We start from the raw sequence: 14468 nt of genomic DNA on the forward strand, positions 1-14468 counted from the left end.
AAGAAAACATTTGGTAATAACGTTGGTTGCCATTCATGGCAATTAGATTTTGCATTTTGACTTTCTAAGCCTGATTTTTAAAACATTTTCTCAAACATTCAGGTTAAATGTTTAACACTGAATCCCTCCAATGCACATGCTTTGGTAGAGCATTTCTTCCCAATTTCACTTCTTTCTCCCAATAAGATGTTCTCTACTTGTAAACCTTTTTACATTTGTAAGCCTTTTTATGTACATCCACAGTACCTTTCAGCACAGAATACTATATATGAGAATAAAAGAGAACTGATTTATGTTTAGTATAGTAAAACTAATGTGGACATGCTGGAGCCATCGCTTCATTTGCTGTATAACTCAACATAATATTCAATAATGTGATATGTATAGATAGATATAGATACAAGGATATTCATGATTCACAAATGCCACATCATAGAGTGGAATTACCTGATGTTTTCTTGGTGGCCTGTTGGAGTAGAAATGATTAAAATATAAGATCATGCAGATGAATGTTTTCTGAACCAGCAAGAGAACGCAGATTTCCAGTTCAGTGCCTTAAACAAAGCAGGAACCCTCTTGCATAAAGAACAACACTTGTATGTACTGAAGAGTATTTTGCAAGGCAAACAGGAAGCCTGTCCTGTTTTATTCCAAAGTCATATGCTGGACATTTTCCAGTGGTCTCAAGATAATTTTATGATAACAGGAAGAGGTACCAATATGGCTGGTTCTGTTTTTTCTCTTAGAAGAACAAAGTACATCGTTGCCTTTTTATATTCAATTTTATTTTTATAATAGAGGCAATAATTTACATTTCTATAGGATTCAATTTTAAAGGTAGCAGAACCAAAGATAGAGAATTCAGAAAAAAAAAAAATAGATACATTTTAAAAAGGAAAGAAAGAATGAAAGAGGAGAAAATACCCTCTGAAGGCCAGAAAACTGCCACTGAATAGAAACTCTTTGGGTCTGAAGAAAAAATATTTATTTATTCATTTTCCTCTGAGCTTTTACAGAAGATTAGATTTGAGGAGCTTTAAGTTCTATAGAGGAAAATAATTTGATCCCAGTAGACTGACTTCATGTCAGCCCTCTCCCTTTGCCTCTGATAGCACCACTTCAAATGAATTCCGCACACGCTCAGTGCAGATTCACTTTGGTGATCCGGGTGCAAATAGTATTACTGTTTGAAAATACACATCAAGCCTAATCACCTTGTTTTTTAATTAAACCCTAGTTTTAAGTGCGTAATATCCCATCAGTGCTGTGGGGAAAAAAAGAAGCAGCAAGATGGAGCAAAGTGATCAGAAGAAACTACTTTATCTATCTGAAAAGGTGCAGTCATTTCTGAATGGAAGTCAGCGCTTAGTCTTGTATACGTTCAGTGTATCCTAAGGCTTAAATACCTCCAACATAATGTCAGTGCTCAGAACACATCATAACTTGATGGGAGCGGGGTGGGGAGCTGGTGTAATGAGCGAGTTGTTATGGAAACATTCCAAACGAAGGCAGCGGTTTGTTTTCATCGATGACTTGACAGTGATTGAAAGCCAAAATGAGTTTTCATTTCTCAATAATGTTGGTTCTTGGAGTTTTATAATCACACAGAGATTTTCTTTATGCTCTATAAATCAATCTGGGTATATGAAATAGTCTGACAGTCATATTATCAGCTGACTGTTTAAATTCAGTTTTTCTAGCCTTTCCCCTGCCTTTGTCTCAGTTGTGCTTTGCATTTCATGCACTGTCCTCTTTATAATTCCCATAAATTTTAATTACACAGTCATGATTTTAATTAAAATCATTGTTTCTCTCCACTGTGTTTTCATATAAATATCACTACTAAAGCAAAGTCCATTTTTACCCATCTCCATCCTTTCTGCCTTGAAAAATTATTTCCCATGTAATTGTATCATTTCAAGCTGCTTATGATAATGAAACGAATAACAGACGTTGGTCACTCGGTGTTTAACTGATGTGTTTACAGCGTAAAAAAACTTCGTAAAGATTTGATGCTCTTTCTACATTGCTAAAAGAATGGTAGCATTCACAGCCTGAACTTCACAAGCATACTTAATGTTTCAAGGCCAGGCTGGATGTGGCTCTGGGCAGCCTGGGCTGCTGGTTGGTGACCCTGCACATAGCAGGGGGTTGGAACTGGATGAACACTGTGGGACTTTGCAACCCAGGCCATTCTGTTATTGTGTGATATTTGAGATTATGAGAGATTTTAAGCTGTTAATTAATGAAAATGCATGTACCTCGTGCAAGGTTTTTGGCAGCAGATCAAGATTTTAAAGGGAAAAGAAATAAAGAAACAAAGCAATCAGGGACTAATATTAAGTTGCAATGCAGTTTTCAAGTCTACAAATGGAGACTGGTGGCAGAAATGAGATTTTGAGCTGCTTTCCCTTCTCATTTGCCTCCTTGTTTTCCAGTCCAGCTACACAATGCAACCTTTGCTGCTTCCTTCCCCTCTGGTGTTCCTCAGCCTGTTGTACACCGGAGGAGCAGCCCTACTTACCACCTTCAGTTTTTCCCTAGGTTGGGACTTTCCCCTACTCCAACCCATGACCTCAGCTTCGTATCCCTTGACTTTTTAAATCTGAGATGCCGGTTTCATGGGACAGGCTCATTAATGCTCATAAAAATCAGCTCCGAGCCAGAGCCTTGCACCCCGCCTGGGCTTCATCTTGGCCATTTGATTTTCTAAAACAAATCCCATTTGAAAAGTCAGCGGGTTCCCTTAAATAAATGCACGCTGCGACCACTCACCCTTTCAAAACAGCAGGGTCAGAATGGGGCCCGGTAACGCTGAGCGACTTGAAATTCATTTGCTTATTTTGAGCAGAGAAGTTTTCCAAGTTATGACTTAAATTCGGTAGAGTGCCAATCCATGCAGCCATGAACACAGTGGCAGCAGTAAAAACTACTGTCAGTGCCGAGGCTTGTCTTGGGTGTATTTTAGGAAAGGAGATGGTGTCCATTTAAATGGTGCCCAAACCATCGAGCCATCTCGATAACAGTTCTTGAGTTTGTTCATCTGCAGTTTGTCTGTCTTTATTATTCTCCTTACTAATAAAGCTACTTGTTCTGATTGCTGCTCAGTCTTATGAGAAAAATCTGTTTTTAATCAGTATTTTGATTTAATTATGAATTATTAAGAAGCAGCCTCTTAGCTTGATTGCTGCAGAGGATACCTAACTCGGAGTCAGAGCACTGTGTGGGCTGCAGCGGACCTGGAAGAGGAAATATTTCTCCTAAGCTGCAGATAGAGAACTCTAAGGGTATATCTGGCTTGCTGTGGGAATGAAGATGTCTCTCTTAAAACATTTCAAAAGGTCAGCTACACCTCCACACTGTGAACTAATTATATAAACCCGTGTTGGCATGGGTATTTTGTGACAGAAGCCCTGCATAGAAACGATTGTTTTCAGTTACAGAAAAGATCTAGTTTAATCTTTCCTCTCCTGTTTTGTTCCCAAAGAAAATCAAACATGTATATACATTTTTTTTTTCCTAAGGAGAAATGTAGCTTTCAGTATATAAAACTATATAATTTATTAATAAGTATTACTCTGCAATACATACTTGTCCAGGGATGCTGCTTGTTTGCAGCTTTAGAGGTAGCATTTCCTAAAGAAAGCACACAAATATTATTTTCCCCTTCAAGGTTTTATTCTCTTTGAACCTGGGAGAGGAGGGGTTTTAATAACCCAGTGTGCGAGTCGTCATTCATCTGTTTGCCATTTGGAAGAGCTGAGTGTAAAGGAGCTCATGAATGTGGCCTAATAGGAATAGTTGTGCTGCCAGGTAAATTCAGCTGTCCCTCCAGTGTATGAGTGTGGGGCAGAACTGTGGGTATATTCATTCCAAAGGACTGCAGGTAACAATCCAAAAGGAAGTTGTATATGATGGACTTCTTGCTTGTGCTTCATGCATGATGGCTTTTATTATCGCTGCTATTCCACAAGACTTTTCCCTCCTTTTGAAACAAACGTGGGTCTTTTGCCTGTACCATCAACCGGGAAGGACTCCGTGCACTAAGGGCTGCATGTTGTGCTTTGCAGATCCCATTCCTGGCCGAGGGCATCCGCATTCATGGTGAGAAGGTGACGGAGGCTCTGCGGCCGTTCCATGAGCGGATGGAGGCTTGCTTCAGGCAGCTGAAGGACAAAGTTGAGAAGCAGTATGGTGTCCGAGCTGTGGTAAGTCACGCTTCAAACAGATTGGGCATTTCTCTGCACTGCAGGCAACTTTGCATTTCTCAGTCTCTATTTTTCACTCATTAAGAAAGCAGTGTTGATGCAGGGTTGCCTGGTTGTTCTCTGCAGTTATCGCTTGAGCCCATCAGTTCATTAAATAATGAATGGATGCTGTAGATGTGTGGAATGCCTTCGTACTTCCATTTCCAAGCATGCGAATGACTTCTGAATTGGATTGGTTCCTTGAAAACCAAGATGATCCTTTGGTATCCTGTTTTTAAGGAACTGCTCCATCCTAGCAGTGCATGAAGACTGCTGGACTTAGGTTTATCTTCATCTAATGGAAGAACTGACAATGTCTCCTTCAGAGATTGATTTCATTTTTCTATAGCAATGACTTTTGGGACACTGAGATCTTATGTGGAGCTTGCCAGCCTTTATAGTGTCCTTCCACGTGCTGTTCCATTAGTAGTCCTTTAGGTCACTTCTTCTTAATACACTTAGGGAGAGAAAAGATCAAACAATCATTTATTCCCCAGGAGAGCAGAAGTAACTGGCATTAATGATACTTGCACGTCAGTCACTTCAGTAATACACATTTACATCATCAGAGAGATGACTGGAAATTCACACACAGGTGGTGTTATCTTCCTCATTTCGCTCTGCCCACCAGTAAGAATAGTCAGGATTGATGGAGCTTTATCGCTTCTGTCTCCTTTGTACAGTGTCAATTTGCCAGTAGTTGACAGGGTGGAAAATCTACCTGTAATTAAACAGCGTGAGATTTGTATTTGTTGACTGAAAGAGTTCAATTATTTTATGCATATATCAGTTATTAATGACTAACAAAGCTTGTATAAATATTCAGAATGCTGAAATTGTCTGCATGAAAAAAAAAATAAGCCTTCCATATATTTTCTTCTTCACTTGAATGTCACTCTGTCAGCTGGCTCTCTTGACTTAAAGCTCCTCTTACTGGTGTGGATGGGTTTTTTGTTTAATATTGAAAAGTGAAAGAAACCAGGAAAATTTCATCTGGTATTTTCCTTAGGATTGATCTCCTTGTTGTGAAACATAATGTGTCATTAATATAACATGGAAATAAAACCCTTGAACCTTTCTGCATTACTTTAGGAGCCAGATGTCAGCTACACCGTGACTTAAAATGTAAACTCACATCTCTCATATACTCCTTTATCGTAGCCTTCCAGCCTAGATGACAGACGAGGCAGTCGGCCAAGGTCCATGGTGAGGTCTTTCACGATGCCATCCTCTTCAAGACCTCTGTCAGTTGCCTCAGTGTCATCCATCTCCTCGGACAGCACTCCTTCTCGGCCAGGCTCAGATGGGTAAGGATCGACCATGCAGGGCTGTCTTATAAAGCAAGGTTTGGTGTGCAAATCTTAGGCTTTAGGGTTGTCACCACCCCGCAGGCAAAATGCCAACAGAAAAAGATAGAAATGTTTCCCTCTCTCTCTCCGTATATATGTATATAAACAAAAATAGATGTAATGCTGTTTCTGGTACTCTTTCAAACAAAGCCCCCAGGCATTCAACAAAAATCACCGACAGAACAAGAGGTAAGTTATCTCATTTTGAACTATTGGGAATGTAATTGTTTGGAACCGATCACTTGCAAAGTACGTGGTGAGATGAGCTCAGCCTGTCTCGTAGCACTAAACAGGTGAGGCTAAGGAGAAGGAAGGGATTAGCTGCCTGCTCAGTCATTTCTTCTCACCCTTGCTGCCAGAGGGAAAGCTGCTTATGGCAAGATTGTACTTCAAGAGTTATCAAGATATTTCACATGAGAACTGGGAATTCTGTTGATAAGCCCTGTCTCGCAGTCACATCCCTGAGAAGAAATAATCTGTTTTCTTCCTGAGCTTTCCACACAGCCTCAGAACTTCCTTCTCTCTCCTCCTCCCCCCAGGAATATTCACAATCCAGTAACTCAATATTTGACCAAGGCAGCAGTGTTGTAAAAGCCTCCTGAAGGGCTGCTAACTTGCAGAGATGTGCTAGAAACATCAGTGCCCCTCGTGCACCTTCAGAGGAAGTTATTACCTGACTAGAGAGTGAAAGCATCAAGTAAAATTAAGTACATCACCCAAGGACCAACACGATACTTACCTTGATTACAAACAGTTTATGTACACATTGGGAATGAACTGCAAACAGAGTGAGGTTCAGATCTCATTACATTACCCTCTGTAACACATGCACAGTGAATCATGTTTATATAAGCTTAGGACAGCAGAGCCAGTAATGCATTTTCACTTATTCAGCTGTGGAAGTTGCCTTGCTGGAACTTTGGCATGCCTACCTTCCCGTGTTACTGGGCAACTTCGTCTTACCTCAGGAGGAAATTGTTTTTTCCTCTTATGTTCCTCACCTTCACTTCTTTTCCTTCCTGCCTCTTTCTCTTTTTTCCCTTCAAAATCATTACCTGTGTGTTTTTTTCTCCACTGAATGCTTCTTTCATAATTTTTTCATCTCCATCCCAGTTTTAAGTAGGTGTCAATTAGGGGATTTTGAGGATCTCATGAGTCCACTCAGTACATGCATAAAACCAAAACTCGTGGATCGCAGTGCAGCTCAGCTCCTGCTCTGATCGCCTGGGTGTAATGCAGCTGTAATACATGTAGAGAAGACGTAGCTAACACAGATCATCACTTAGAAGGCATGAAAAAAATGCTCATTTGTTTGATCAGTGGAGCAGGAGAAGAAAAATCATCAGTTAAACAACGTAATGAAAGAGCTCTAAAATGCAAATAACAATCAGATTGCTGTGGGTAGTTTGTCACTCCTCACTTGGAAAGAGTTACGTCGTGTCCCTACCCAAAGCTGACCGGGCTTATAATCAGGCCTTTCCTACCTTCCATTGGCCCACTCTTCAAGATAGATTCTTCCTAGATTGGAGATAGATCTATGAAAAGCAATTAAAAATGGAGCTGACAGTGCCTTGCCCGTATCACCCACCCAACTTGTATTTTATGCCTTCTCCCAGCTGGCCCAGATTTCAGAGCCTTTTAACAATAAGAACTCAAAGCATACATTGACATAGCATGTGTTTTACAACTCCCAGCTCTACGTATAAATAAACCTCTTACTTTAAAGAGAGACCTTTGGTTTAACCACTGCTCAAAGTGGGACTGCTGGAGCATGGATGCAGGCACTCACAGCACCAGCTGGGCAAAGGGGAGTCCCATTCCACCCAAGTGTCTTGAAAGTTCTCATATACTTCCAGTATGAGCATGGCACGCTGGCCCATTTTTGTCACTGATACGCTGCGTACAAATAATTAATAGTACTAATAATAGTAATGCCTAGAAGGGAAGCAATTAATCATTGTGTGAAGAATGGCAATTCTTCTTGTAAACCTGCAAGCTGCCCGCAAGGCAGGGGCACACGTGGGTGGCTGTCACTGCAATCCAGCACTGCAGGAACAGCCCGGCTGTACAAACCAGGCAGCTAAAATAACTGCACTGTGCTGGGATGCCTGCACTCAGACCCAGGCTTTGCCACTGACATGCTTTGCAGCCCTGGGCAAGTTGTTTCCCTTCCTTTTCTCTGTCTGTAGAATGAGACAGAAGGTATTTGTTAGAGCGCTTTGACGCTGTGAGATAAGGAGCTCTACCAGCTAAGCTTGAAGTTTTCTCTCCCAGCTCCTGTGATTTCGGTTATAAGAGTAGCAACTCCGGGGCTGTTGCCACAGGTTCTGCTTTCAGCATTTTTCCTTCAAATGGAACTGAAAAAAGTACGCTGAAATTTGTAGTAACACCAAAACTGTCCCCATGTAGCACAGTGCAGGGTGCTTTCCTGCTGGCTATCACTGTAATGAAGGTGATGGAGGTTGCATCTCTGAGGGTTGTCTGAAACGTGAACCCTCCAGTACTTCACGCTTGGTTTGCACACCCATGTGTCATCAGGGCACCCCAACTGCTCCAGTATTAATCATAGAATCATAGATTTGCTCAGGTTGAAAAAGACCTTCAAGATCATTGAGTCCAACCACAACCTGACCATCCTACCCTACCTCTAACAGCCCTCTGCTAAATCCTGCCCATGAGCACCACATCCAAATGGTTTTTAAACACATCCAGGGATAGTGACTCAACCACCTCCCTGGGGAGCCCATTGCAGTGCTTAACTACCCTTTCTGTAACAACTTTTTTCTTGATCTCGATTAATAAGCACCAAGTTTTAACAAGTTTTAAACTTTTCTCAGTTGTTGTTCTTAAGACTTTTATCTCAGGTGATAATTTGTGGAGTGCTCTTAAAATCCATTGGTGTAACTTTAACTGGGTTGTGTTTTTAATACCATGTTTACTTAGTATGAATTTTAAAGGACTTTAGCTAGGAATATTTTAGCTAGTTAAGAGCAAAATGTCTTTTTGCCCTTTATTGAAACTAGTCTTTAAAAGCTGAAATTAAAGTAAGCTCCCTTTAAATTACTGAGCAAAAAATTAACTGAAAAGAGCTCTGATATGATGTAGAAGTCTTCCGCTATAATATAAAAGCTATTTAAATACAGGAGGTTTTACTTGAAAAATTCATGTAGCCCCTAAGGGTTTTCTTTATCTTTGAAGTGAAGAAGTTGGGTATTGTAGAGATTGCAGAGATGGCGGTCGTGGTGTGTCAGCCTTGCGTGTGTTTGCACACTTAGAGCACACGGCTGCAGGTGTGGAGCAACCACTCCTTGGAAAGTAGTCTGGCTCCTGCTGACTGTCTGCATGATCACAGTTGAGGTTCTCTGTAATGCTGGAGGGTAGTGACGCACTGGAACAGGTTGCCCAAGGAGGCTGTGGATGCTCCATCCCTGCAGGCATTCAAGGCCAGGCTGGATGTGGCTCTGGGCAGCCTGGGCTGCTGGTTGGTGACCCTGCACACAGCAGGGGGTTGGAACTGGATGAGCACTGTGGGTCTTTGCAGCCCAGGCCATTCTATGATCTCCTCCCCATTGGTGTGTGCCGTAGGTGAGTCTGTCTGTGCATACTTCTGTCAGTATATATCCTAACACTCTTTTGTTACAGACAGGAACAGTTATTGTTTCTGTAATTATACCTCTACATTTCATACTTCAGTGCAGAGAATGGTGTGATGCTTTTTGCTCTTCCATGAAAACAGGCTGTAATTTGGATGAGTTACAAGCATTAGAAAGCTTTTTGTGTTGTGCGTGTTCTCACTACATCACTGCAAAACAGTGTCTCAAATGTTAACCTTCTTCTAGGGCATAAAAATACCTTTAATAGCAACAACAAAGCTTGTCCAGGAGGAATTTGAGGACTTGGCTATTTTATTTATTTTAATTATTTTTAAATAAATGCTTAACACTATTTGTAGACACGCAGACTGCCCAAGGAGCTCAGGTAGCAGGAGGGGTGTTTCCACCCTTCTTTGCGTAGTGCTGATCTCCACTGGAAGTCCTGGGCTCTGTTAGCACTCCTGTCGCCGTGCCACCATGTATATCATGGGCGTGCTGAATTCAAAGATCAATTTCATACGAACCTCATGCAGCAGAACTCAGGAGCTTGTGTCCCTGTGGAACAGTAAATACACCACAGGGCAGGGAAGTTGGAGTTATCGGTCCTGGAGCAGCTCTGCTGTCAATTGTAAGCGGAGGCAGTGATGATTATTGTGACCTTCTGCCCACACCTTTTCTCTCAGTTGAGGTTTAATGGATTAGGGAATCATCTGTAACCAAAGTGAGGCTGTTGGGACTATGAAAATTAAAATGAGCTCTTTTGAAAATAGCATTTTATTGATCTAAGCTACAATTTTCCTTAGGTTTGTGCTCGAGCCCCTCCTGCCAAAAAAGATGCATTCCAGATCTCAAGATAAATTGGACAAGGATGACCTAGAAAAAGACAAGAAAGAAAAGAAGAAGGAGAAACGGAACAGCAAGCACCAGGAAATATTCGATAAAGAATTTAAGTCTACTGATATTTCTCTGCAGCAGTCTGAAGCAGTGATCCTCTCAGAAACGGTAACTGTAACACGCGGTGCTTTACCCAATACTGAATACTATTCCTTCTGGTTTTAAGTAAAAATGTCGATATTTCCAGTTTAGTTTTAATTTAATTTTAATGTTCAAACAAATGATGACTGTAATGGAATGTGCTCTGAGGTTGATGTTTGATAGCGAATCAAACATACAGACTTTATTTGCAGCATTGAAAGAAATCAAGGTATGCTCTATGGAAATCTTCCCAAAAGGTACGTTGTGACCATTTGGTGAGAGGTTTGGATGGTACCTCTGAAGGAAAATAATGCTCCCTTCCTAGCAACCTTTTGAGTTTATGTTTCCCAGTAGATTGCGATGGGTTTTCTCATATTTCAGCCAACCACTGCAAGATGGTTTTTGGTGGAGATGTTACAAGGTCATTTCGTGCATGGAATTACGTGCTCTTGAAAGGCTATTTTAAGCAGAAAATCGTAAGCAGTTCCACCGGTAGCTGTGTATAAGTATATTAACTACAGGGCATATCTCTTTTAAACCTTCTCTTCTTGGCGTATATTTAATTCACTGAAACTGTCCTGAAGGCTTAGGGAACTCGAGAAGTTTTAGTTCTGAAATGGAAAGCAAGTCTGCTCTAAGCTGGAGCAGGGATTTCATGAACTACCCGTAACCTCAGAATCTCTGCCTGGGCACCTCTTTGGAGGCCAATAGTTTAAAACATGCCCTCAAGAAATAACTGTAATGCTCTTTAAAAGACTTGCACATGTAGTTGTAGAGCCAACTTTTGATTCCTCAGAGTCTTTCGTTAGGGGGCTCTGTCATTTATGTTGGACTTCAGGAACTCTTTCTTTCTGACTCCGATTACTGGATCCTCTGAGTCCGTCTGCTTGGTTTTGTAGCTGAGTGTTGCTTAGAAGCTCAGCCATAGCTTCTCTGTTTCCTGCATTTTACTCCTTTTCCATCCATAAATGATTTCATCTCTCAGATGCGTGTTTTGACATCATAGAAGACTCCAGTCTGATTGTGTTTGATATGGCCATAGGCCCTCTGCTAGCTGAACAGAACCTCATAAAATCCCTGTGAATCCCACAGGCTTTTTGCCCAAACTTCCTTGAAGTCAGTGACAATTTTCCCATTGACTTTTGTAAATTCTGGGTCAGTTCTTTTGTTGAAATGGATATTTCTGCTACCATTACCAGCCAGATGAGCATTGTTTGCAGAGAGCAAATAAATTTTGCATCAGTTTCTGTAAGTCTTTTTGACACAATGTGTTCTACTCTGGAGATATTAGGAACACTGAAACAGTCATATTTTGACTAAACCTGCACATTGGATGGGAGTCAACTCTTTACAAGGATAGATAATGGCAGGGCAAGTGGAATGGTTTTAAGTTGAAGGAGAGAAGATTTAGGTTGGATATCAATGGGAGGTTCTTTACCAAGGGAGTTGTGAGGCGTTGGCACAGCTGCCCAGAGAGGCTGTGGATGCCCCATCCATCCCTGGAGGTGTTCAAGGCCAGGCTGGATGGGGCCCTGGGCAGCCTGGGTTTAGTATTAAATGTGGAGGTTGGCAGCCCTGCCTGCAGCAGGGGGTTTAGAGCTTGATGATCCTAGAGGCCACTTCCAACCCAGGCCATTCTGTGATTGCAGCAGCAGCGCATTCGCTCCCCCCAGATCCTTGCACAGACTAGCAGAGTTTGTGAGAGAAGAGCACAAGCCATAATAGAAGAAGGTTTTGTTTTGAAGCATCTCAGTTAGATCTGCACAGGTGCATGAGACCAGATGGGAGGCATCCAAGGATGGTGAAAAAGCCAGCTGATGTCTCTGCAAGGTCACTGTCATCTCTGAAATGTCTTGTGCATTGCATTAAGTTGCTTATGACTGAGAAAATAAAAATGCTGACTGCATCTGTATTTGGGAAGGGCAAAGCAAGGTGATTAGGGCAACTGCATTCTGGACAAACACCTTATCTCAGACCCTTGTCACAAAGCATCCCACCTGGAAGCCATTTGCAAGCACATGAAATACAAGAAGGTGACTGGAAGCAACCAGCCTGTTTACCAAGGGCAGGTTCGTTTGCTTAGAATCATAGAATATCCTAAGTTGGAAGGGTCCTACAAGGATCTGAGCTGCACTGCTTGCTTCACACAGACACTTGTCCTCTTCACATCTTCTAACTACTGCCACTTACTGCCTGTTTCAGGAGATGAAGCTTAGCCCTCCTACCTCTTAGAATTCATATTCCTGTATGCATCCATACTCGTTTTAACTCTTCATTGGCCATGCTGCAAATGTACAAGAACCTTTGCAATCACTAAACTTCAGCATCATGAAAGGAAAGTAATGCAGTGTTTCTGGACCAGTGTCTGCTGGAGGGAGAGAGGATCTTAAAAACTGGAAAGGAGAGCATGGTGGCCCTTCAAGGCACACTCCAGTTTGTCATCTGAGGAAAGAAATGGGCAAAGTCCAGCATGAGTTTTCCTCTCCTTCTCTAGGCAAGAGCTTGCAGTGCATGACTGCATGCAGTTTTCCCCTGGTTATAAAGCTGAAGGAAAATCAGATGCCATAATTAGTTACTCACAGTAAGTTTGAGGTTCTTAAAATCCACAGGTCAGTAATACGAACCAGAGTTCCCATTGCTCTTTAAGTATCTGCAGAGTAGAAGAGTTCCAAAATGACCACGTCAAATTTTAATCGGTGTCGGTGTGGCTCATTTTCTCTAGAGTGGCAGATAGAAGAAACTCATTTGAGATTGGTTTACAGTGATTGGACAAGTCCTCTCGCTGTCTCCAGGAATTTCTGAAAGATAATGTCAAGCAACTTAACGACAGAATTTGCTGTTAAAATTGTTGCACTCAGGAGACAGATGTCCCCTATTAATAATATAGGAGGGCAATCATTATCTTTTATGAGTAAGAGCTCAAATTTTCCATTGTTCTATGAGCTGTGCTTTGTGCAAGTTCCCTCTTTTCACATTGAAATTGCTCCCAAAGCAATGGTAATGCTGTGTTTTTGAGAGACATTTGGGTTCCTCTGTGAGGACCTTGGAAGCAGGAAGCTTGAGGTGATGCTGAAGGATGCACATCCACCTGGGAAACCGCATTCAGCATTGACACAGCTGAAGCAGAGTAAGTGAGAACCCGTAGTGGGTTTGGATGTGGGATTGATCGAAATAATCAGCTGCTCTCCTCAATACGGTGCTGTTTAATGCCATGAGTATTTCTATCGCTATGGCGAGCGTTCTTATGTAGGAACTGACTTCTTTCCAATTAAATGAATCTTTGTTGGAAGAGCATGAGAAGATTATACAATTGTGCAGAATTACCTCATCAAGCTTTTACCTTTTCCTTAAAAAGCAGCATTTGGAACAGTTTTGTGTAGTCATGTGGCTTAAATACATTTTTTCCTGTACTTGGAATGAATTTTCTGACTGATCAAAACCCAAACCCTAATTACAGAGATCTTGTAGTACTCTGATCTTATCAGAAGATAAATTAAATGCCTTTGGTATGTGAAGATCATCAGTAATGTCTTTATAGTTTTCTAGAGATTTATATCTTCTTTTAAGTATCGCATGAACTTCTTTAACATAAATTCTCTTTGTTAGTTCTTTGATTCTGCAGGCTGATAGCAAATCTAACACTGAAGCCAGGTATTTAACAGACCACTTGAAAGCTTATGTTTGTAATCAGAATAATAGGCTGTACATTTATTGATTTAGTGACATCTAACATTGCTCACCATTGATCTTGCTTTTGTTGGACTGAAAAAAAAAAAAAGAAGAAAGAAATAGCAGTGGGTACATTACGGATCTGTTGTCTCCGAAGAGTTCATATTCCCTAGCAGAGCAGTGAACCTTAAAGAAGGGAGCCAAGCTGGTCAGTCACATACAAGTTAAAAGTTATCATACAATCACAGAATGGCTTGGGTTGGAAGGGACCCCAAGGATCACGAAGCTCCAACCCAGCCACTGCATGTAGGGCTGCCAACCTCCATATCTAATACCAGCCCAGGCTGCCCAGGGCCCCATCCAACCTGGCCCTGAGCACCTCCAGGGATGGATGGGGCATCCACAGCCTCCCTGGGCAGCTGTGCCAGCACCTCACCAGTTTCCATTTTGCCCTAATGCTGCACCTTGGCTGTACTTCCCACCTTAACTTCAGGCTTCTGCTTCTTTTCCTGTGGTCTCCTGAAAAGTGCTCCTTTCCTCACTGTGATTATTGGCAATGTTAGGGCCAGCAGATGGGTAGGAAAGAGTGGAGCTCAGAATTAAAAGGAATCGCTCTAACAAAACTACTGGTTGTT

The 14468-nt window shown here is 41.7% G+C and overlaps 1 protein-coding gene across 2 annotated transcripts in view; it reads left to right on the forward strand.

Annotated features, from left to right (window-relative positions):
• DOCK1 (dedicator of cytokinesis 1) overlaps window positions 1–14468 on the forward strand; it is a 229115-nt gene that overhangs the window by 199669 nt on the left and 14978 nt on the right. For both annotated transcript variants that reach the window (XM_072339424.1, XM_072339425.1), the window contains exons 47-49: window positions 4071–4208; window positions 5409–5554; window positions 9993–10191. In XM_072339424.1, coding sequence (XP_072195525.1) covers window positions 4071–4208; window positions 5409–5554; window positions 9993–10191 — 483 coding nt within the window. The remainder of the gene's footprint in view (window positions 1–4070; window positions 4209–5408; window positions 5555–9992; window positions 10192–14468) is intronic.

This window comes from Excalfactoria chinensis, chromosome 6 (assembly GCF_039878825.1).
Source record: "Excalfactoria chinensis isolate bCotChi1 chromosome 6, bCotChi1.hap2, whole genome shotgun sequence".
Lineage (NCBI taxonomy): Eukaryota > Metazoa > Chordata > Aves > Galliformes > Phasianidae > Excalfactoria > Excalfactoria chinensis.